Below are 22,815 nucleotides of genomic sequence, written 5' to 3'. Positions count from 1 at the left end.
CATCCAATTTTTAAAGCTTTTTTATTTTTGTGTGGTATGCGACCTACCCAAAAAAATCTGAGAGATATATAGTTTTCAACATTCACCTTTGCAAAACCTTATATTCCAATTTTTTTCTTCCTCTTTTCCCTCCATCCCTCCCTTAGGCAGCAAATAATCCAATATATGTTAAACATGTGCAATCCTTCTATATATTTCCACAATTATCAAGCTGCATAAGAAAAATTAGATCAAAAAGGAAGAATAATTAAAAAGGAAACAAAAAGCAAGCAAACAACAACAAAAAAAGTGAAAATACTATATTGTGATCCACACTCAGTTCCCACAGTCCTCTCTCTGGGTGCAGATGTTGTGCCACAGTTCCCTTTTAATAATGTCCTGACCCAGTTTCCCTAATTGTTCTACCTCAGTTACTCTGCCCCAAGACCAGGCTATAATCAGTCCCTCTTAATGTTTGATAGAATAAAGGTCTTTAACCATTTTAGACATCATTAGAATATCAGGAGCCTCTCCACTACCTCCCTCCATTATGTCATCCTAGATTCCTCCCCTATTATTGTCATCCCCATCCAGGTACCTCCCCCCATTAGGTCATCCCCATCTCAGGTACTTCTCCCATTATGTCATTGTTCTTGTTACCCTATAAAAGAATCTTGTATGGGACATTCACTGCTGAAGTCTTGGAGACGATAGTCTCATTCAGCCTTAGGACCAAACCATGAATCCATTTGGTCCCAGTAAATCGCTCCCTTTCAAATAAAATATTCAAAACTCTCTAATCTCTATCTTGCCTCAGCTTCTCTGGCATTGCAATGTCATTCAGCATCACAAGTCCATTGGAATTGACCTGAATCACCTTGCTGTTGAAAGGAGCCCCGTCCATCAGAATTGATCAATGTATAATCTTGTTGTTGCTGTATACAATGTTCTCTTGGTTCTACTCACTTCACTTAGCATCAATTCATATAAGTCTCTCTAGCCCTTTCTGAAATCATCCTGCTGATCGTTTCTTATAGAACAATAATATTTCATAACATTCATGCACCATAACTATATCCCTCCATTTTTAGGGGCTTTTGACTAGTATTCCTTTTTCATTTAATCAACTCACTTCATATAGCTTTTGCAATGGAATATTTATTTATGGCATGGACAAAATAAAAGTATTTCCCCTAATAGTGAAGAAGCACAATTGCCCCTATATCATCTCAGTCTTTGAATGGGAATAAGGCTTATAACTTACTTCAATTCTTACATCCTATCGATCCCATTAAATTCTTGTCCAAATGTTGTGTGAATGCCTTGTGAGCCCTTACATGGGCCTGGAGTCTCAATGATCATTTCCAAAGATCTCTTTTTTACTCAGGACACCAAGGCTGAGCTGTCTGCAAAACTCAGCCTGTATTTCAATTCCTGGATTGCTATGGCTATTTGCTCCGACCAAGGTTAGAAGCTCTATAAAACTATGAGGAATGGATGAACATTTTGGGTTTCCACAGTTATGAAAATTAAACTTGAGAAATGAAACAAATTAGAAAAGTGAAACCCACAAGGAATAAAGGTGGAGTTTATCTTCCCCCAAAAGAATGTAAGTTGTTTGGGGACAGGGACTGACTTTTGTAATCAGGGATGGTAACCTGAGATTTGAAAAGAATTCCTTCTAAAATGGAAGCTCCTAGGGACTGGCTATGTAATGAGGGGTAGATTCTTGTTGTATAACTTCTCCAAAATCCAATTAAAGGGGAATCAGGGGAGGGACTTGTGCTTCAGGGATGGGAAATAAAATGATGCCTTTGGAGTTTCTAAGGTTTCACGGTAGCCGCCCATTCTTGCAAGAATATAAAATAAATCTTTTCTGCATTCATCAATGAGTCAGTGGAGTTCTTGGTAAGATGTTTTGTTTCTTACATCACCCAAAAAAGAAAAAAAAAGTAAAGCTGTGTTTGGAAGACAGCGTGTAAAATTATGACGCTTCTGAAAACCACTTTAGGCTGAACCAAGGCCGGAAATCCAATCTCATCCTGAAAGAAGGGCTCTTTCCACAAATCCTGCAGCAGTGTCTTTAAGAGTCTGCCCCACTTCTCTTGAACTGTTAAGCTTCTTCCTCTGCTCTCTTCCAGCTCACTTTCACAATTGAGTTTTGCAATAAAAACTCTGTTTCCTTTTAAAACAAAAGCAAAACAAATATAACGAAACCAAACCAAGATTTAAAAAAAAAAAAAAATCGGTGCTTAAGAATCTCTTAAAGAAGTGAAGATTTTGAGCGGTAAGAGATTCTTAAACGCCACCCTAGCCCATCCATTCTTTTGGAGTAAAGGTGGGGAGTAGGTGGGGACACTCGTCAAGGAAATGCAGAGGATGCTGAGGCACACCGCACCCCCTGGCTGGGCGGGGACTTCCAGGGGAGCCATCTGGGTTGGGGCGACTTTTCTAGACCGGAGCCTAGTTATCGGCAATCGGGGGCAGGAAATTTGATACCTTCGGACTGTGGGCAGAGCTGTCTAGTTAGAGTTGCTCATTTGTGTCTAGGCATAGAGAAAAAGAGAAGGCACCGCACAGCCCATCTCTTCTCCCAGCTCAGGAGAAAGGCCTTTCTCGCAGCTCCTCTCAGTCTGGTGTTCCACCTTTAGGGATTACCCTTTTATTCCCTGGGGTTCCGAATTTGCAGCCCCACCAAACTTTTCACTGTAGTGTGCAGTGAAAAGTTATCGACTTCTTTCTTTCCTTTTTTCCTGTTTTGCCTGAATCTTTTGTCAGTCTCCCCTCTCCCTTGGATCATACAGTTTCAAATCACTTTTTCAACTTTTTTTTTCCCTTCCAAATCTTTTCTCCTTGCTAAAGCATCCGGGGTCAGCTCCTCACATTCCCCCCTCCCCCTTTCCCACCCCTAACTTCAGCCTTTCGAGACACATGATTTAAGGTAAGAAAAAAATTGCTATTATTTTACCACCCCTCCCTTTGGCTGGGGGGAGAGTGTGAGACTGATTTGTAATGCAACTGTGTGCTGAGAACCTGGTGGGTACTCTACACTAGGAAAAACAACGGCTAGTGGGGAAAATGACATTTTACCTGCTCATTCTATTCACCAAGGAATAGTCATTTCTTCAAAGAAATTGTTTACCAGATGAGAACTCTCTCCTTGTCCCCCATTGTCTTTCCCACTCCCTAGTAAAGTTCCTTGATGTGCGGCAATGTACATTGAGATTAGAGCTAGACTTTCCTTCAGTTGCACTTGGTAAATAGATTATTGGAATGAACCAGGATCAGTTGGAATTCAGACCCGGGAAAGTTATTAGTTGTGGAATCCCTCAGGAAGTACATCACAGTGAAATGCAATGTATTGAACTGTATAGGGAAGGGGAGAAGGGGATAGAGATTCATGTCTAAATCTTAAGTCAATTATACTGGTATGTATGACTATTACTTTAACCATTGTGAGTCTAGGTTTCCTCACCACTAAAATGAAATGAAAATTTTAATTTGTAAGGGTTTCTCTCTCTTTTATTTATTCCAACTGTAAATAGAAATTTTTATGATTGTATGGAAAATGCTTTTAAACCTTTAGGTGTCCTCTGGATGTGCTTCATTTTTATAAATATTGCTTTGCCTTTTGGTTAAAGATTCAGGTGACTTTATTCTCTTCACTTGTCACTTCAGTTATCTTTTGCTTCTCTTCCTTAATCCTCCCCAAATTCTAATTCTCTTTCCAGCTTTGGGGATAAAGGTGAATCCAGAGTGAAAACCAAAAGCAAATATGTATGCTTTCAATTACTATTGGTTTGCTGAAATGAAAAGAGAAAATATTTAATACTGGTGTTGATGTGGAAATAAATATGATAGGATCCCATAGGATCTCAGGTACATGGCTTGTTTTTGTTAGTAGTTTTTTAGCCACGGAACATATTTTAAAAGTTTAATATGTGTAGATATGTTCTTGTGACATTAAATCATTTAAGAGACTGAATGTTTTCACTTTTCAGTTGGTTATTAGTTAAAAGCAGGAATCTGAGAAATATACATGCCCTTTTCTGTTAAGTATGGTAGAATCTTTCTTTTCCCTCTTCAAGCCTTTACTACTAGAGATTGTAGGAGTATGATACTGATGGGTACTAGTGGCAGTCAGAGAGTTGTGGAAATCCCCTTTTGGTGGGTGCAGGTCCTTCATGAAAGAATTCACGAACCTGAAGAGTTTTAAATGGCAAAAATGGAAGTTTATTGTTGGATGACAAGTCAGCTTTATTAGAAAAACTGACTTCTTAAATGGCAAGGTTCTATTAGGGAAATGTAGGCAGGCACTGAGAAGAGAATGTCTTCTCAGCGGGCAGGAGCCCTGGCAGCTGTGCCAAAGAGGCAAAGCATGATACTTTGGACATTCTCCAAAGAAATGAGTTTAGAAATATCCTTTATAAAAAATCTGAGGCTCAGGTTTCAGATTGAAAGGAAAACTAAAGTCCCCAGGCCTAGATCTCCAATTGAATGGAAATCACTTTTTGAAGGCTTCTGGAATTTGGAATTTCCTGAAGGGTCTTTATCAATGGGGTGATTTGCCTTAGAAAAGGCCCAGCCAGGGAGATATGCTCTCATAGATTCTCTGGAGTCTGGTGGGGAGGGGAGTCCTGGAATCAAAGGGGATGGAATTTCAGAGTGTTAATTTTACTGATCAAAAGGGAGCATAGTTTCATACCCCATCTCTGGGATAAGAGGAAGTAGATTTAAATCCTATCTCAGATATTTACTACAGAAATGACCTGGGCAACTATTTCCTCCTCTCTAATATGATGGAGTTGAATTCAGTGGTTTCTGAGGTTTCTTCCAGTTCTAAATGAATTGATTCTATGATCTCTTGTAACCCTAGTAGGGTTGATCAGCATATAATATCTAGTTTACCCAAAAGAACAATTTCAATAATCTATGGGATTTTCTAATTTGACTTGAAAAAATAAAGAACTTGGTTATACAATCAAAGAATAGAGAAATTCATTTTTGGTCAGACATTATTTTTATTTTTATATTTAATTTTTTTAATGAATAAAAATCAAGTTTTTCTTTCCTATCTTCTACTTTCCTATTATAGGGTAAAAAAAAGAAAAATAAAGTCATTGTAACAAATATGATAGCCAAAAAAAAAAAAAAAAATTCTGCATTGACTATGTCCAAAAATTATGTCTTATCTGAACTGTGTTATAACATCATATCCTTGGGGTGGTTGTTTTGCTTCATCATTGGTCCTCTGCCTTTATTACTGGTCATTGTATGAAAGAGTTCTTAAATCTTTCAAAGCTGTTTGTATTTATATTGTTATTGTTACTATAGCAATTATTCTTTGGATTTTGCTCACTTCATTCTATATTATTTCATATGTCTTCACATCTTTCCCCAACATCATTCCTTTCAACATTTCTAACATCTGGAATCCATTTTAAAAGAAGCAATAAAAGTATTTTGAAGTTGAATTGTAATCTAATTTGGTGCACAAAGAACAATTTGTATATATGAAAACCTTTTTCTCTTAGCAGGCTTCATTTTGAAAGTAAGAATTAACTCATTGTAAATGCTGAATAATCTCCAAATACCTTTATCTTACAGCATCTTATAAAAACATAAAAGAAGCAGTGGCCTTAAAAAAGTTGTGACAGATGTTTTCAGAAGAGCATCATAAAAGAAATTCTTCTGTGTGACAAATCTGAGATGAGTTCAGAATAAGATATTTAAAAAGCATATGTGAGTAGGGGAAAAGCCCTAAAACATATTGCAGTTAGATGTTGAACTGAACTACAATTTGCTTTTTGAAAAATTTAAAAATGAACCTAAAAGGCAACAGTTGGTACTTTCAATAGATATTTTTAAATTGCTAAAGACTTTTATGCTATTGCATATGTCAATTTTCTTTAATTTTGTTTTATTGTTGGTGATATAATTCATATGCTTAAATGTAATATATTTGTGAGCTAGGTTAAAATTAGTGCAGGAACTGTTAGAACAATCATGTTGGCTTTTGAAATTCTCTACAACTTGCCTTCTTCCTACTTTTTTCAGTATTGCTACTTTTTTTTGTCCTAAATGCACTGTTATCCAGAAACACTGTTATTTCTCACACAGGGTACTCAATCTCCTGACTAGTAGTCTTTTCTATGATTGGTATTCTTTCTTCATACTGATGAGGTTAGTGTCAGTCAGAGAGTTGTTATGGTCGACACACAGATTATTCATGAAACCCGAATTATCAATTGGCAAAAATGAAAGTTTATTGTTGAATAGGAAGCCAGTTCTGCTAAGAGATTGATTTCTTTAGAGGCAAAGTCCTCTTAGGGAAATGGAGGCTGACACTGAGAAAAGAATGCCTTCTCAGCAGGCAGGGTCCCAGCAAGCTGCTTTGCACCTTCTGCAGAGTTTTAAGGAAACCTGTTACATGGATAGCTCTTGGTGGAGGGCTGGGACAGCCTGAGCTGATCAGACCAGGATTTCTCAATTGAATAAGAATTTAGAATTTCAAAAAGATCAATGGGAGTTGGTTTGCCCTTGAATAGTGTTTTCTCATCATGGAAGGATGGACCCTCTCTCTAGACTCCTTGGAGCCTCTCAGATCAAAAAGAGGACAAAATTTCAGTGATGATTTTAAAAGGAACAGTTTCAGTAAAGGGAACAGTTTCCCTCCCCCTTCAATACCTCCGTCTCCTGGCTTCCTTCAAGACTAAATTTCAACCCCATTTTCTGCAAGAAATCTTTTAGGGACATCTAGATGGTACAATGGCTAGAGTGCTAGCTAGAGTGCTAGAGTGCTAGGAAGACCTGAGTCCCAGTCTGCCCTCAGACATTTACTAGCAATTGATTCTAGGCAAGTCACTTTATCTCTCTGTCTCAGTTTCCTCATCTGTCAAATGGGGATAATATTAGCACGTAGCTCCCAGCGTTGTTATGGGAATCAAATGAGATAATAATTGTAAAGCACTTAGCTAAGTGCCTAGCATATAGTAAACACTATAAATGTTAGTTATCATCCTGCTGTTACCTCTCTGCCCACATATCCCATGTTAGGGCCTTTCCTTTGAAAATTCCTCTCATTTACATGTACAATAATTACATGTATTACACATGTAATACATACACTACATATGGGAATATGTAATTCCCCATATTACACTTGTATACATAATAATCTTATATATATAATATATATAAAATATCTTATATATAATATATAATATTATTATATATTTATATATATTATATAATATATATCTTATACATACATAATTATTTAACTGTTTTCTTTCCCATTAGAATGTGATATCCTTGAAGATAGGAAACATGTTGTATGCCCAATGCTTAGCAAAGTTCCTGGCACATAGAAAGTGCTTACAAAATGCCTATTGACTGACTAAATAGAGCTCTTGGAACAAGTATAAGATTATATAGCTGGATGGATGAGAAAAGAGAAGGATATGGAAACCTGGAAGCAGATTAAACTGTTTAAGATATTCAAGCTATCATTGTCTTGAAAATCCCATCCCTTAGACTCTTCCATTGTTTGAAAAGGAAACAGCCATGTATAAAACTAAAGTCTGATTGGATGGCTAAGAATGCAGATCCCTTTCCATTCCAAATCACCTTTAAAACAGTTAGGAGATTCCATTTTAGTTAATATTCTTCCCTCTATCTGTCCTCATACACATGTATACAGTTATACTCTGATACCAATTCCAAGCATAGCAGGTGTTAGATGTCATTTTTGCATAGGGTCTAGCATGCATTAGAGTAAGCCTAAAAAAATTGGAAGAGGGTGGTGGTGGTGTAGTAATAGTAATGAAATAGTAGTTTCCTTTCTAAAGGATTATTATTGCATTTCTTTACTTTGCTTAAAAGTATACTGCTTAAATTGCCCTCTATAGATGTAAAATATCTATCAAGGGTAAACAGGTGCAAAGTTAAGTTAAATAAGCATTTTGCTGGCTGCTTATTATGTTTAGGACAGTTTAGTGTTGTGACCAGAAGAACTTCAAAATTTAGCAGACTGGTAATGAGTAGCACAATGGATAGAAAGATGTGCCTAGATTTAGAAAGATTCATCTTCCCGAGTTCAAAGCTTTCTTCAGACATTTCTTAGTTGTGTGATGCTGGGCAAAGCGTTTCATTTCTATTTGCCTCAGTTTTCTTTCATCTGTAAAGTGAGCTGGAGAAAGAATGGCAAATCACTCCTCTATTCCAAGAAAACCCCAATGGAGTCACAAAGAGATAGACACAACTAAACAACAACACAGAGTCAACATATTTTTTTAATGTGTCCTCAGGGTAAGGATGGATGATAGGATGATATGTGTCTGAGCACATTAGTTGAGCCATTTTTATTTTGCCTTTGTAGAAAAATCTTGAACTTCCAAAATGTCATTGAGAGTCCTGGTCATGTTATTTTTTATATTTGTGGTGCAAAGCACACCAGGTAAGTACTTATTTTATTATGTATGTATTTAATGAACTCCCTCTATGGAGATTATAACTCATTTTAAAATTTTTCTTTATTCTGCATCCTGGATAATCTAAGCATTTACTTTCCTATTTAAGTTGTCTTTGCAGAATCATTGAATAAAAAGACTTACATGCAGTTCAATTGGTGATAACATTAAGATGTGATTTCGTGTCATTGTGGTCATGTTTTTATTAGAATATCCCTTCTTTTGGATATGAATGTCTATGAGCATTGTTTTCCTTGGTAATTAATCAACATGGTTAGGTAATGCCTTAATGCTTTGATGGCAGGCATTCCTTAAACACAAAGAAGCAATTTATTACTTAGTTTATTTTAATTTAGTTTATTGTAACATTACTAATTACTCAGTTTTTATTTTTTCCATTTTTCTCTGTAATTCCTTTTTGATAAAGACCTTTCCAGTCTTACAAAGCTAGGATTTAGGAAGCTAGTCAAAAACTCTTGAATAAATAGGTCAGATGGGATTACAGGAAGTATAGAATGATCTCTTGAAAACCTTAGCCTGAGACATTGAGGTCTGAATCAGAAGAACAGTAGAGATTTTTACCCTTTTTGGTAATAGGTTAAGATCAATTTTCAAAGCAAAGATAGAAATATTGTAGCTAATCTGAGAGAATTTGCAGTTTCGCTTGAGGCAAGGATATACAGGATGAAGCAAAAAGACTTAGTAGAATATTAATTTTAAAGTTACACAAGACTTTTGGAATACAACCTGTATTTTCAGTGGTGGGGGGTTAAACCCTTTGTTTTTTAACCCCAGCTGGTAAAAGGTTGTATTCTAGGGGGAAAAATGGCAGTCATAGAAAGGACAGGTGACAACCAATTAAGGGTATGATTAGAGTACACAAAGAATATATTTTCATATAATTAACTCTTGATTATCATTGAGAATAGATAGAAGTCACAGAATGGTTTATTTAGAAGGATAATTCACACACATTTTCAGTTACACAATTTTTACGCCTTCTAACACACATATGCATACACACATACAATCATATGCTCACACAGATATATAATCATCTTTCTCTGTGCCTGGTTTAGGATTATGGTGATTAGGGAAAACATTTAGTAACCAGAGCTTCCCTTGTCCTACTCTAACAGCAAAATAAAGTGAGAGAATGCTCCTCTGCAGTAGTAAGATTCTTCCCTTTCCCAAAGGTAGCAGGAATTCCTGTCATCTTTGTTCCAATTCTCACTCAGCCATTTATGACTTTTGTCATAAATTTAACCTTCTTACCTCTGTTTCCTCATCTATAAAAAATGGATTGCATTAAAGGAGTCCATAATTTTATGATTTTATATAATAAACCTGTACGACTCTATGTTGCCTTTTTGGGACTTATTTTCAAGGTTGTCCTTGATGCTTATCAGAATATTTGGGGAGAAGGGGACAAAAGAACTTTGAATTTATGGAAAACCAATAGTCTCGGAGTATCTCTGCACACTTCTAGAAATATCCCTTTCTTCTAAAATCCTATCTTTAGCTAATGTAATTTTTCTACTACCTATTTGTTTTTATTTTTTATTGTAAAGATAGTGTTTTACTTTTTTAAACCATATTTCTCTTTAACTCTACTTTTCTTGTAAAGAGTTGTGTATTTTCCGGGGTTATATCGCTGCACTTGAAGGTGAACCTTATCACTTGAGATGCTGCCTTTCTACTGATCATTATCAAAGAAATCATATTGTCAGATGGTCAAAACACTATGGACCAAATAGAACAGTGGCTGTGAACTCAAGTGACAGAATCATTTTTAAGGATGATGCTATAGAATTTTGGCCAATTAAAATGACTGATGAAGGAACGTACTCTTGTGCAGTAGGGTAAGTATTTTTATTCTTTTATATAGATTAATATGAATTTAAGTTTATTAGTGAATATTAAGTATATGTGAAAATGCTGCAAAAACTGTAGAAGAATATTCAGTGTGACTCAACAAACATTTATTAATTTCCTACTATGGCTTCACAGAATTTGAATTTAAAGACATTTTAGTTCAAAAAAATCTTAAGGTGAGAAATTTATAATTATAAAAGACTTTAGGGGTTATATAGTTCAATATCTGCATTTTACAGATGAGAAAATTGAGGCAAAGGAAAATGAAATAACTTTAAGGTTACAAAAACTAAGTAAATTAAGATTTAATCCAGTTTAATCTCAGATTTTTGACTCCAAATCCAGAGCTCTTTCCATTTCATTATGTTGCCTATCATATAATACAATCCATCCCTAAATAAAAAACTCTTTTATAATATATCCAAATGGTCCTTTAGTTTCTGCTTTATTTGACTAGTTTTCTACAAAGATTATGATTTTTCCCTGTTAAGGACAGTGAATGAGGAGAAAAAACATTTAAAAAGTAGAGTAAGGTATATACACATGACTTATAAAATCAGAATTCAAATTGCAGTATTCTGATTCTAAGCCTAGTGTTCTTTATGGTATTTCAAGATGCTTATGACCCATCAATCCCAAGGGAGAATATAGTTATCCTTTTAAAAATCCTCAAAAATTAGGGTCATATTCCACACCCTGAATCATTCATTCTCCCGGCCCCAATTATCATGGTTTTCAGAAGTAACTTACTTTTTATAAATTATCTATTGTTAAATGAATTTCTTTCTTTCTCCTATCATAAACCTATGATACAAAAAACACTATTTCTTTGGAGAAAATTTTCCTTTTCCTCCTCCTCCTACTCCATACTTTTTCATCCTTATCCAGCTCTACCCTAAACCTCTCCTTCACGTCTTACTACTTCTATGCCATCCTCTTTCATTGTACTCTCTGGAATTCTCATTCTATCATTAATAAACATCTTTTTACCCCAGATTTCTTCCTCTCACACTCTTTTCTATCATTTTGCAATTAGAAAAGCTTACTGCCCTCAGAACACATTGCCTACCTGGCTATTGTTTTTATTATCCAGTGATTTTTTTTTCATGCTCCTCTACACGTTGGTCAGGACAATGGATAAAGTCTTTGTTTCTCAGTGCCATTTCCATTTCACCCTTTTTCTTTCATTTCTCAGCAAGTTCTCTTTTTAGGTTCACTCCTTCTATCAAAGTCATCTATCCTGTTGGAAATCATCTGTCAAATTTTAGGTCATCTTTTCCTTTGCACAAGAAAATCAGTACATAGTTCACAATCTTCCTTTCTACCCTAAATCCTATTCTCATACTTGGGGATTTCATAATACCATGATGAGCTCTGAAACACTCTACTCTCTTAATTCATCAACCTCTTTAACCACTGTGACTTTTACTTAGCTGCTCAATAAACAGTCATACTTTAGACTCCCATGTTAACTATACTTGCGCTAATTCCATGATCTTGATTTCTGAAACTCTCTTCTCCGAAAAGTTCCTAATCTTCCAACACTTCTTCTACCTCACTTTTTCAATATAAAGATGAAATAAGTGTCAGTTGTTCTTGGGATTATATATATATTTTTTACTATTGTTGTTATCCATACTTATCATTGTATTCACAGATTCATTGAAGTCATTATTTTTTGTGCCAGCCAGCAAAAAAAAAAAAAAAAAAAAAAAATGCATACGAAACCAAATGATTGTTTCTGTCTTCTAATTTAACTACCATTAATACATATGAAATTTCTTCATCACCTAAAATTCAGGTTAAATATATTTGTCTTGCTTAATTGGGAACAAGTTTTGGTGACCTAAAATACAAGTATAATGTGATATATATTAGGAAATTATTCCCAGGGATTGATGGTGACTGATTATCATTGTTAGGAATTCTGATTCAGTAGTCTTCAGTGTACATAGATTTACACTCCATACAAACAAACAAAAAAAATAACTGTAGTTTCATAGTGATATTGATATGGAATAAATTCATTTCTGTATCAGGGCAGGGTTAATTTCATGGGTGTGGTACTGTGATGGAGGGGTGGATGTGTTTGTTTGCTTGTGTTAGTTTTGCCTTCCTTCTTTCAGTCAAGTATGTTAATATCTGTGGCATTACTTATATTCCTCCTAATCTTCCTCCAGGCACTTCCTTCAAAATAATCTAGTTTTCAGTCTTCCCTCAAAAAATAAAACATAACAGAACCATAAAAAAAGCCATTTCTCCTCTCTTCTTTCCCCCCACCTCCTCTGTGGCCTTAGCTTGCATTGCTCATATTTCTTCCTACCGTAAAATGTAATCTCCTGGAATGTTTTTTTTATTTTTGTATCTCAGACCTGATATGCTTGAATCCTTCACTCTTCTCAGACTCTGCTGCTCACTTTTTACAAGGATACTTTTCCACTTTCCCCCAGCTTCTCAGTCCCTTTTGTGTATTGTCTTCTTCCATTAGAATGAAAACTTGTTCTGTCTTTCTCATTTGTATTTGTATTTCCAGTGTTTGACATAATATCTGGCACATAATAAATGCTTAATGCAATAAATGCTTGTTAACTTGAATTCCCAGTATCCAGAAACCAGTAGGTATCTTAACAAGTACTTGTTGAGTTGGCTGGAATGTAACAAATTATAAGAGAAAGGGTTCACAGTTTTTACTCTATAGCTAGGTACAAATAATCCAATTCTCAACTCTAAGAGAAGTTAGAAGGGAGAGAAACCTTCTATCTAAAAAATGGGTTATGTGGAATCCAGCAGTAGAGTGAGAACTGGGGTCCCTTTCTTAAAATCAGTGATATAGGCCCCATTTCTTTTTTTTTTTTAACCTTTTTTTAAATTTATTTAATAGCCTTTTATTTACAGGTTATATGCATGGATAACTTTTACAGCGTTAACAATTGCCAAACCTCTTGTTCCAATTTTTCACCTCTTACCCCTACCCCTCCCTAGATGGCAGGATGACCAGTAGATGTTAAATACATTAAAATATAAATTAGATACATAATAAGTATAATTGACCAAAACATTATTTTGCTGTATAAAAAAGAATCAGACTCTGAAATATTGTACAATTAGCTTGAAGGAAATCAAAAATGCAGGTGGCATAAATATAGGGATTGGAATTCAATGTAATGGTTTTTAGTCATCTCCCAAGTTCTTTCTGGGCATAGTTGGTTCAGTTCATTTACTGCTCCATTGGAAATGGATTTGTTGATCTCGTTGAGGGATGGCCAAGTCCATCAGAACTGGTCATCATATAGTATTGTTGTTGAAGTATATAATGATCTCTTGGTCCTGCTCATTTCACTCAGCATCAGTTCGTGTAAGTCTCTCCAGGCCTTTCTGAAATCATCCTGTTGGTCATTTCTTACAGAACAGTAATATTCCATAATATTCATATACCACAATTTATTCAGCCATTCTCCAACTGATGGGCATCCACTCAGTTTCCAGTTTCTAGCCACTACAAAAAGGGCTGCCACAAACATTCGTGCACATACAGGTCCCTTTCCCTTCTTTATAATCTCTTTGGGATATAAGCCCAGTAGTAACATGCTGGATCAAGGGTATGCACAGTTTGATAACTTTTTGAGATAGTTCCAAACTACTTCCAAAATGGTTGATTCTGCTTCACAACTCCACAACAATGCATCAATATCCCAGTTTTCCCACATCCCCTTCAACAATCATCATTATTTTTTTCTGTCATCTTAGCCAATCTGACAGGTGTGTAGTGGTATCTTAGAGTTGTTTTAATTTGCATTTCTCTGATTAATAATGACTTGGAGCATCTTTTCATATGACTAGAAATAGTTTCAATTTCTTCATCTGAGAATTGTCTGTTCATATCCTTGACCATTTTCAATTGGAGAATGGCTTGATTTTTATAAATTAGAGTTAATTCTCTATATATTTTGGAAATGAGGCCTTTATCAGAACCTTTGACTGTAAAAATATTTTCCCAGTTTATTGTTTCCCTTCTAATCTTGTCTGCATTAGTTTTGTTTGTACAAAAACTTTTCAGTTTGGTATAATCGAAATTTTCTATTTTGTGATCAGTAATGATCTCTAGTTTATAGGCCCTATTTCTTAACCAATGGATTGTAACCCCATTTAGGGTCTTATAACTGAATGTGGGGATCATGAAATTATGATTTATCATCAGTAAATGTTTGACTTTATACCAGTTTTATATATCTAAATGTTTAGTGTCACATAAAAATTTCTCGAGGGAAATGGAGTCACAAGGGAAAAATTTTAAGAAGCTCTGCTCTAGGAAGCTCCCAAAATTTAAGAAAAAGTGCTTACATAGATATGGTATGGGAGTTTTGTCAATATGTAGATATATAGATGGATAGTTGTAGTGAGTGTGTATATTCTGTTTTCTCCAAACTCTTACCATTTCATGATTATGTTTTTTGAATTCTTCATATTTGCTTCTCCTTCCTTCCTTTTCTTCTTTCCTTCCTTCCTTCCTTCCTTCCTTCCTTCCTTCCTTCCTTCCTTCCTTCCTTCCTTCCTTCCTTCCTTCCTTCTGTTGAAAGGTGAGAGATACACCTAACAGCGATGGGGGTCCCCAGAGCATTGTCACAGGTTTTGCAAAAGAATTCGCAGTCCCAGTCTGTAAAAGAGATTTTTGGGCAAAAATGGGTTTATTTTCACTGAGAAATTCTTTCTCAGTAGGCTTTTTCCTGAATAGGAAGATAACAAAGTTTGAGGTACAGAGTCTTGTTTTTTTAATTAGCTTTCTATGGTTGGAAGCTAGGGTGCTAGCCCCAATTAGGGGAAATTAGGGGCTAATTTCCAAATCAATAAGAGTGGTGATTGTTTCCCAGACCAAAGTCATTCCCAGATTAATTGGTGGTGGGGAGTTTCCCATGGGAACCAGATAGTTTTCCCAGAGCTGGGAGACTCAAGTGGGGATCATTTTTAGGAATTTCCCCAGGCCAGGCCCATCCTCCACAAAGATCCGGGAGCAGAATCCTATTACATAATTTCCCTCTCAAGCAGTCACTCCCAAATTTATTTGGGGCAAAGGGAGGAAGGTCTCATCTTCTAGAGTTGCTTCAAGATGACAAGGACCATAGAGCTGTCCCTATGCTTAATGGTGATTCAGGTTAGGAGGGAAAGTGTAAGATCTGAAGATTGCAATAGCAACATCTGGGGGATGTTGAGTGTCCAAGTCAGTTATCCCATAATCTTCAATCTGAACAAGGAGTTGGAAGTTTATAGCTTGGAGCCTGGAGGAAACAAATCTCAAACAGGTTAAAATGGGGTGGCATCCAGGATAAAGATGGTGACATTTGGGAATTGGGCCTTTGCAATGATGCATCAGGTCCCATCTGTGGGATACTAATGGCCCATGCAATGGTCCTGAATGCCTCCACTGCCCATGGAGTTCCCTAGCCTAAAAGGCTAAGAAAGGGTTAACACCCTACTGGTAGGGGCCACAGAATGACATCAAGAAAAGCTGGAGAGAAAATGCTAGGAGCAAAGTTCTCATCCTTGGAGTGGGAAAAAGGAAGAAGACTAGAGTGAGAGAAAGAAGGACGCAACAATGTGGTTTCAGGGGTCTTGTGGAAGAGTAGCTTCAGGTCCTCTATGGATTCACAGGAATACTCTGAAATATCTGAAGGAGAAGTAACAGAAGCAGCATTTTTAATCCTAGAAATATGAGTCCGACTGAGAAACCCTTCCAGTTTGACTGACAGAATAGTGAGAATGACCTTATATGTTCCTTTCTACTTTATACCTGGAAGGTCAGCACCCTGAAGTTTCCAAGATTTCAAGTATACCATGTTCCCTGGATTTACAGGGGAAGTATTCTGAGTATGACCATCTGTGGGTTTAGGGAGATGCTCATTTGCTTATTCAGAAAGGGCTTTTTGGACCGCACCAGTTGGGTGGCAAACTGAGTGACCAGATGCTGTTCTGGATCTTCAAAAATATCAGAGGTTAAGAAGGGCTTCCCATACAGAAGTTCAAAGGGGCTTGGCTTAATATTTTCCAGAGGAGCAAGGCGGACTCTAAGAAGCCCTAATGGGAGATTCTTCACCCAATCCTCTTGAGTCTCTAAGCACAGTTTAGTAAGGACTCTCTTGAGGGAATGATTCATTTTCTCCACCTTCCCAGAAGCCCGAGGATGCCAAGCAGAGTAAAGGTGGTAAGTGATTTTAAGTGCCTCAGTCACATTTTGGGTTACCTGAGAAGTGACGACTAGGCCATTGTGGCTCTGCAAGGAGCTAGGCAGGTCAAACTGACATAATCGCATTTAGCAAGTATTATGATACCTCCTGAGTTTTCTCCGTCCTGCAGGGAAAGGCTTCTACCCAATTAGTAAAGTGTCAACAAAGACACAACAAAGACCAAAAGCAATTTGAAATCTCTGCAAGGGGGCATATGTGCAAAGTCTATTTGCCAATCTTCTCCTGGGTATGAACCCTTCTATAAACAGGCTTCAGGAGAGGTGGAAGTTTAACAACTTCAGGATTTACTTGGGCACAAACTGGGCAGGTCTGGCAAACCTGTCTGATTGTTTCTCCCAACTTGTGACCAGTAAAAATACTTTTTAGAAGAGATTGAAGAATTTTTCTTCCCAAGTGGATAGCTTGGTGAAGACCAAAAATAAGTTTACACTGACTTGCTTCTGGGATTAAAAATTGGCTTGAGGGTGTTTGAAATCAACCAGAGGAAGAAAGGGTGTATCTCCATTCTTCTGCAAGGGCTTGTTACTGCGAACTATATGAAGGGGTGTAAGAATCAGGGAGTGAGGGAATTAAAGGTGCCATAGTCAGGGGTAAATGGGCAGCAGCTCGAGCAGCTGAATCTGCAAACCTATTCCCCTTGGCCTGAAATGAATCTCCCTTCTGGTGTCCTTTACAAAATATGACTGAAATTTCTCCGGGTTTGTGAACAGCTTGCAATAGTTGTAGAATTTCTCTTGCATATTTAATAGAATTTTTTTTTGCTGTCAAAAGTCCCCTTTCTTTCCATATAACCCCATGACCATGCAAAATGTGAAAAGCATATTTGAGTCTGTATAGATGTTCATTCTCATTCCCTTCCCCAGTTCCAAAGCTCTGTTTAGGGCAATAAGTTAAGTTTTCTGGGCAGAAGTCCCAGGAGGCAATGGCTTAGCTTCCAGGGTCCCATTGAGGGTCACCACAGAATAACCTGCCTTTCTTTCCCTATTTCCAAGAAAACTAGACCTATCTGTAAACCATTCACCATCCTGGTTGTCAAGAGGAATGTCCCTCAAGTCAGGTCGACTGGAGTAGACAGAATCTAAAGCTTCCTCGCAATTATGAATGATGTCTCCCAACTGAGTGTTATCAGGAAGCAGAGTAGCAGAGTTAAAAGTTTGACACACCGGAAAAGTCAGGTGGGGGTATCTAGTAGGAGAGCCTGATATCTAGTAAGCCGCCCAGCAGCTAACCACTGATGCCCTTTGGCTTCTAAAATACTCTGAAACCAATGGAGCGTTAAAACCTTCAATGGCTGCCCTAGGGTGAGTTTTGAGGCTTCTTCAAGTAGAAGGGCTGTAGCAATCACTGCTCTAAGGCAGGAGAGTTTCCCATTCTAGGAAAAGGAGTCCATTTCTTTGAGAAGTAGGCAACCGGTTTGGGATCCGGTCCTGAGTGAAGACTCCTAGGGCCTGGCCCCGCCTTTCAAATACAGACAGAGTGAAAGGCTTTTCTAAATTAGGTAGAGCCAGAGCAGGGGCAGAAGTCAGTTTGACTTACAGGGTCTTAAAGCCTTGGCCTGATTGGGGGGCCGTAGTTAAGGGGAAGATTGGCAGGATCTTGAATGGGGGTTACATTATGGCCCAAGTATTTGACAGACTGGCAGGCAATGTGGGCTTTGGATGAGAAAACTCTATTGCCCCTAGAAGCCAGAAAATTTATGGCTGCATTTAAGGAAGCCTCTCGGGTGGAGCTGCAGATCAAAATATCATCCATGTACTGGCTGAGACTGCTGTTAAGCAGCTCCAAATGCCTTAAATCTTTATTCAGTGCCTGTTGGAATATGTGTGAGCTATCTGGGAAGCCCTGGGGCAGAACTGTGCACATTAATTGATGGGGATACTCCCCTGACTTCACCCATTCAAAAGCAAAGAGCCCATGCAAAGGTATAGGAAAGAAGGTATCTTTAAGATATAGAGTGGGAAAACCGTTTTGTATCTCATGGGATCTGAGGATAGTATAGGGATTAGGTATAATGGGATGGATTGGAATAACTGCCTCATTAATTGCTCTGAGGTCCTGCACCATACAAAACTCCCCATTCGGTTTTCTAACTGGGAGAATTGGAGTATTGCAAGAAGACTTGCAGGGAACTAAAAGCTTGTGCTTAAGAAATTTCTCAATCAGGGGTTGTAAGCCTTTATTGGGCATTGGCTTTTATGGAGGAATACCCTGGGATCCCGCAGGCTGACTAAGGCTGGGGTGGTGTGAGTGGCTCGTCCAGGGATTCCTTGGTCCCAGACAGAGGAATCTATTTTCTCCCAGATTTCAGAGGGAATATTGGAGGGCTTTGAAAGAAGCACATAAAGGTCTGAAAAGAGAAAATTAAGTCCCCAATTTCCTGAATAAATCACATCCCAATAAGGAAATAGGATAAGAAGGTATAATAAAAAAGGAGTGTTTAAATAACAGGTCATCAAACTGGCAAGGCAGAGGGAAGGTCTCTAAACAAGTCTTCCCTTCATTGAAGTTTCCCTTCAATCATTATCCTATGGGGGAGAGGCAAGTGATACTAGTGTTGACTTGAGACAGAAAGAGAGGCCTCCCCCCATATCAAAAAGAAATTCAATGGTCTTACAGGCCATATCTGAGGATACCCAGGGCTTGGCTGTCATGATGGAGTGAGGGAGAGCCTGACCAAGCTCTAAACTTCTGCCAGAGTGCAGGGCATTGGGGGGGCTAGTTTGTCTCCTGTGAGCAATCCCTCTTCCAGTGCCCCTCCTGGGGACTTGGGACAAGGGCCCGGGGGGAGTTTACAGTTGCAAGCCCTGAAGCATGAAACCTATGGTTCCCAGATATGGCAGCAGCTAAAATTTGGGCCTGTTCTCCATTTCTCGCTTTAACTCTGCACTCTTCCTCCTGGATTGCTGTTCAATCCCTATTATTAAAGACTCTAAAAGATATTTCTAACAGCTAAGTCTGGGAAGTTTGGGGGTCCAAATTTAGCTTCTGCAGCTTCCTCTGTATATCTGGGGCAGATTGTTTTAATATTAACATCTTCCCAGGAAAGATCCTTAATTTGGGAGAGATTTGACTTTGAAAAGGGCACCTATACCCTGAGAGTCTGCTGTTTCTCTCAGTGGGCAGAGATTAGAAGGGGTGGCTGAATCAGGATCCTGAGGAAGAGAAATAGAGGTCCCTCTCCTTGTATCTGAGGGAATGAGGAGTAGGGTAGGGAAAACTCAGAATCTGGTTCAGGAAGTGAGGGAGACAGAGTTTAAAATATATATATATATTGTCAGATATAAGGTCCTATCTTTGATAAGGAAGTGGTTCTTAAAGGGATTCACAGGCCTCCTGATAAGGATTGCATGAGGGTGCAGAGGAGGAATTGTGTTTCCTTAAGAGGAGTGGAAAGGAGATGATCATCCAAAAGATCAGTATCTATTTTCAATTCCCCTCCAGTAAATTTTACTAGCTGCATCCTGCCGTGCTATCTTCTTTTGGTATCTTGAAGGCTTGAACATAGAGAACTTCAGTCTATTTGCCTTGCCTTTGGCAAAACAAAACAAAACTGATGGATAGTGCAATAGTTAATTGAGCCATTTTTCCTGGTTCCCCAAAATGTATTGAGCCCAGGCAATGTTTCAGAAGAAAATGAGTTTCTTAGTTTTGAGATCTTTTAGGCAAAATTTGTCTCTGTTTTGTGAGAGATAGCCTAAGGGAGAATCTTTAGGAATAAAGACAGAAGTGGATTGTTCCATTTTGCCACAAATCTTAGATTTTCCGGATTCCATAGCGCCCAGTCCTCTAAGGCATCCCTGAGAGGGAGAGAGGTTACAGAAGTCCCCTGGTTACTTCTGCTAAAAGATGCAGAAATTCCAAGTCTAGGCATCCCTCGGCAAGGAAATCTGCTGAGCGTGGAACTCCCTATAGCCCCAAACCTTCCCAGATGTTTGAGTTGTCATTTGGTATTGAACAGAGACAACAGAAGCAAGAAGGAGCTTACCTCGGCCAGGAGGATATACAATCTTGGGGATCCCTGTAACAGGCCACCAAATGTTTGAGGGGTGAGAGATATCCTAAGAATGATGAGGGTCCCCAGGCTGTTGTTGCAGATTTTGCAAAAGAATTCACAGCCCCAGTCTGTGAGGTTTTTGGCAAAAATGGATTTATTTTCACTGAGAAACTCTTTCTCAGTGGGGTACTTCCTGAATAGGAAGATACCAAAGTTTGGGGTACAGAGTCTTGTTTTTTTATTTAGCCTTCTATGGTTTGGGGCTAGGCAGGGATTAGGAACTAATTTCCAGATCAGTAAGGGTGGTGGTTATTTCCCAGACCAAAGTCATTCCCAGATTAATTGGAGGTAGGAGTTTCTCATAGAAACCAAGTAGTTTTCCCAGAGCTGGGAAATTCAGGTGGGGATCATTTTTAGAAATTCCCCCAGGCTAGGTGGCCTACTCTCCCCAAAGATCAGGGGACAGAATTCTATTTCATCACTTCCTTCCTTTCTTCCTCTTCCTTTTCTTCTTCCTCTTCTTCTTCCTCTTCCTTTTTTTCTTCCTCTTCTTCTTCTTCCTTTTCTTCTTCTTCTTCTTCTTCTTCTTCTTCTTCTTCTTCTTCTTCTTCTTCTTCTTCTTCTTCTTCTTCTTCTTCTTCTTCTTCTTCTTCTTCTTCCTCTTCTTCCTCTTGTTCTTGTTCTTCTTGTTCTTCTTCTATTTCTTCTTCTTCCTCTCTTCCTCCTCCGTCTCCGTCTCCATCCCTCTCTTTCTCTTAATTTTCTCCCTGTGATCATCATCATTACAAGAAATCTAAACTGGACCAAGTGTGACTTGTACATAGTCATATAGTTAGTATATATCAGGATTTGAACCTGTCTAATTCACTCCAAAGCAGGTTTGCTATCCACTGTGTAATACAGCCTTTAATAAAATTTATTCAGATTCAATACTATTTTATCATATTCCTATACTATTGAGTATTTTTTTTTTATTATCACATTTTCTTTCTGGCTATTACAATTAGTACATGTGATATGGGCTTCTATGTTATGTTTATGTTATGAACATTTTTGTAGGTCTTATTACAATACTATTTCATCAAAGTATTACTACAGTACTTCTGAGTGGGAGAAGAACAACTCTGGAAAAACTTTCTGTACTCATTTCTCTATTATTAATTTCCTCCCTGTTTCCATACCCTTGTTGCTGAGGATGGGGAAGGGTGTGGTGAAGAGAAGAGTTAATAAAGGAGTCAGGCTAAAGAGAAGGAAAACCACACCTATTTCTCCACCTCAAGGCTTGATTGAGTAACTACAAGCTTTAACTTAATAAATTGACTCCGTGAAATAAAGGAGAAAGTGCAAACCATATAGTAATGGGGAAAGAGGGAGCCCTTAAAAATTTCATTCTAGATTGATGTAGCCAAGAATAGTCACTCCTTTTTTTGATCTACTGAGAGAAGATTTCATAGTTATGGTACGATTTTAGTAGATACTGGATGAAGAAAAGGAGAAGATTGTAGGGGCAGAATGTGTTTTCTAAAAACAGGGTGCTGTCTGGGTGCGTGTTTGAAGAGGTGTAAGTAAGGCATGAGAGGAATTATGGGCTGGGCAACAGGACAAGATAAGATAAGTGTGCAATTACAGATGAAAGCTTTAAATCAAAAGATGATGTGTTTAGTCATGATCCCTTGTGTAATAAATGAAGAAGATGGCTAGTAGGTAGTTAAAACACAGTTGGAGATGACAACTTTGGCAAATATATTATATTAAATAGGGATAGGTCCCAAATCGTACACAGCTAATCAGTGTGAAAACCTACCCATCTCTTTCATCTGTCTTCCAGTTTCTACCTTAGTCAGCACCTTGGGTGAAGCACTTACCATATCTTACATGAACTACTGCAAGGGCACCCTAACTGGTTTTTTACTCTCAAGTCTGTCTCTTGGCCAAGTCATTTTCCACACAATTGCAAAAATGTATTTTCAAAGCACAAGTCTAACCATGTTATTTATCTGCCCAGTAAACTACATTGACCCTTGGTTACCTCTAGGATAGAATGAACCTCTTCTTGTCATATAAAGCTTTTCAGGGTCTGGCTCTAGAATACTTTTTTCATTTTGTTACCCTACATACTAATGTCATTTCATTACCACTATATGGTTCTCTCATGCACACACCTTAAGATCTACACAAACTGGTCATATTGCTGTTTCTCAAAACAGTGCCATATTTCCACCATCCCTGCCAACAATTGCCAGAATTGTTAACCCTT

General features: G+C 37.7%; 1 protein-coding gene across 2 annotated transcripts in view; it reads left to right on the top strand.

Annotated features, from left to right (window-relative positions):
- The first annotated feature begins 2,754 nt into the window (after positions 1–2,754).
- The window catches only part of IL18R1 (interleukin 18 receptor 1), a 48,661-nt gene continuing 28,600 nt past the window's right edge, over positions 2,755–22,815 (top strand). For both annotated transcript variants that reach the window (XM_023501251.2, XM_003766715.4), the window contains exons 1-3: positions 2,755–2,920; positions 8,360–8,437; positions 10,078–10,312. In XM_023501251.2, coding sequence (XP_023357019.1) covers positions 8,380–8,437; positions 10,078–10,312 — 293 coding nt within the window. In that variant the 5' untranslated portion in view covers positions 2,755–2,920; positions 8,360–8,379. The remainder of the gene's footprint in view (positions 2,921–8,359; positions 8,438–10,077; positions 10,313–22,815) is intronic.

This window comes from Sarcophilus harrisii, chromosome 3 (assembly GCF_902635505.1).
Source record: "Sarcophilus harrisii chromosome 3, mSarHar1.11, whole genome shotgun sequence".
NCBI lineage: Eukaryota > Metazoa > Chordata > Mammalia > Dasyuromorphia > Dasyuridae > Sarcophilus > Sarcophilus harrisii.
Note: the sequence above shows the minus strand (reverse complement) of the source record. Positions and strands in the feature narration are given on the sequence as shown.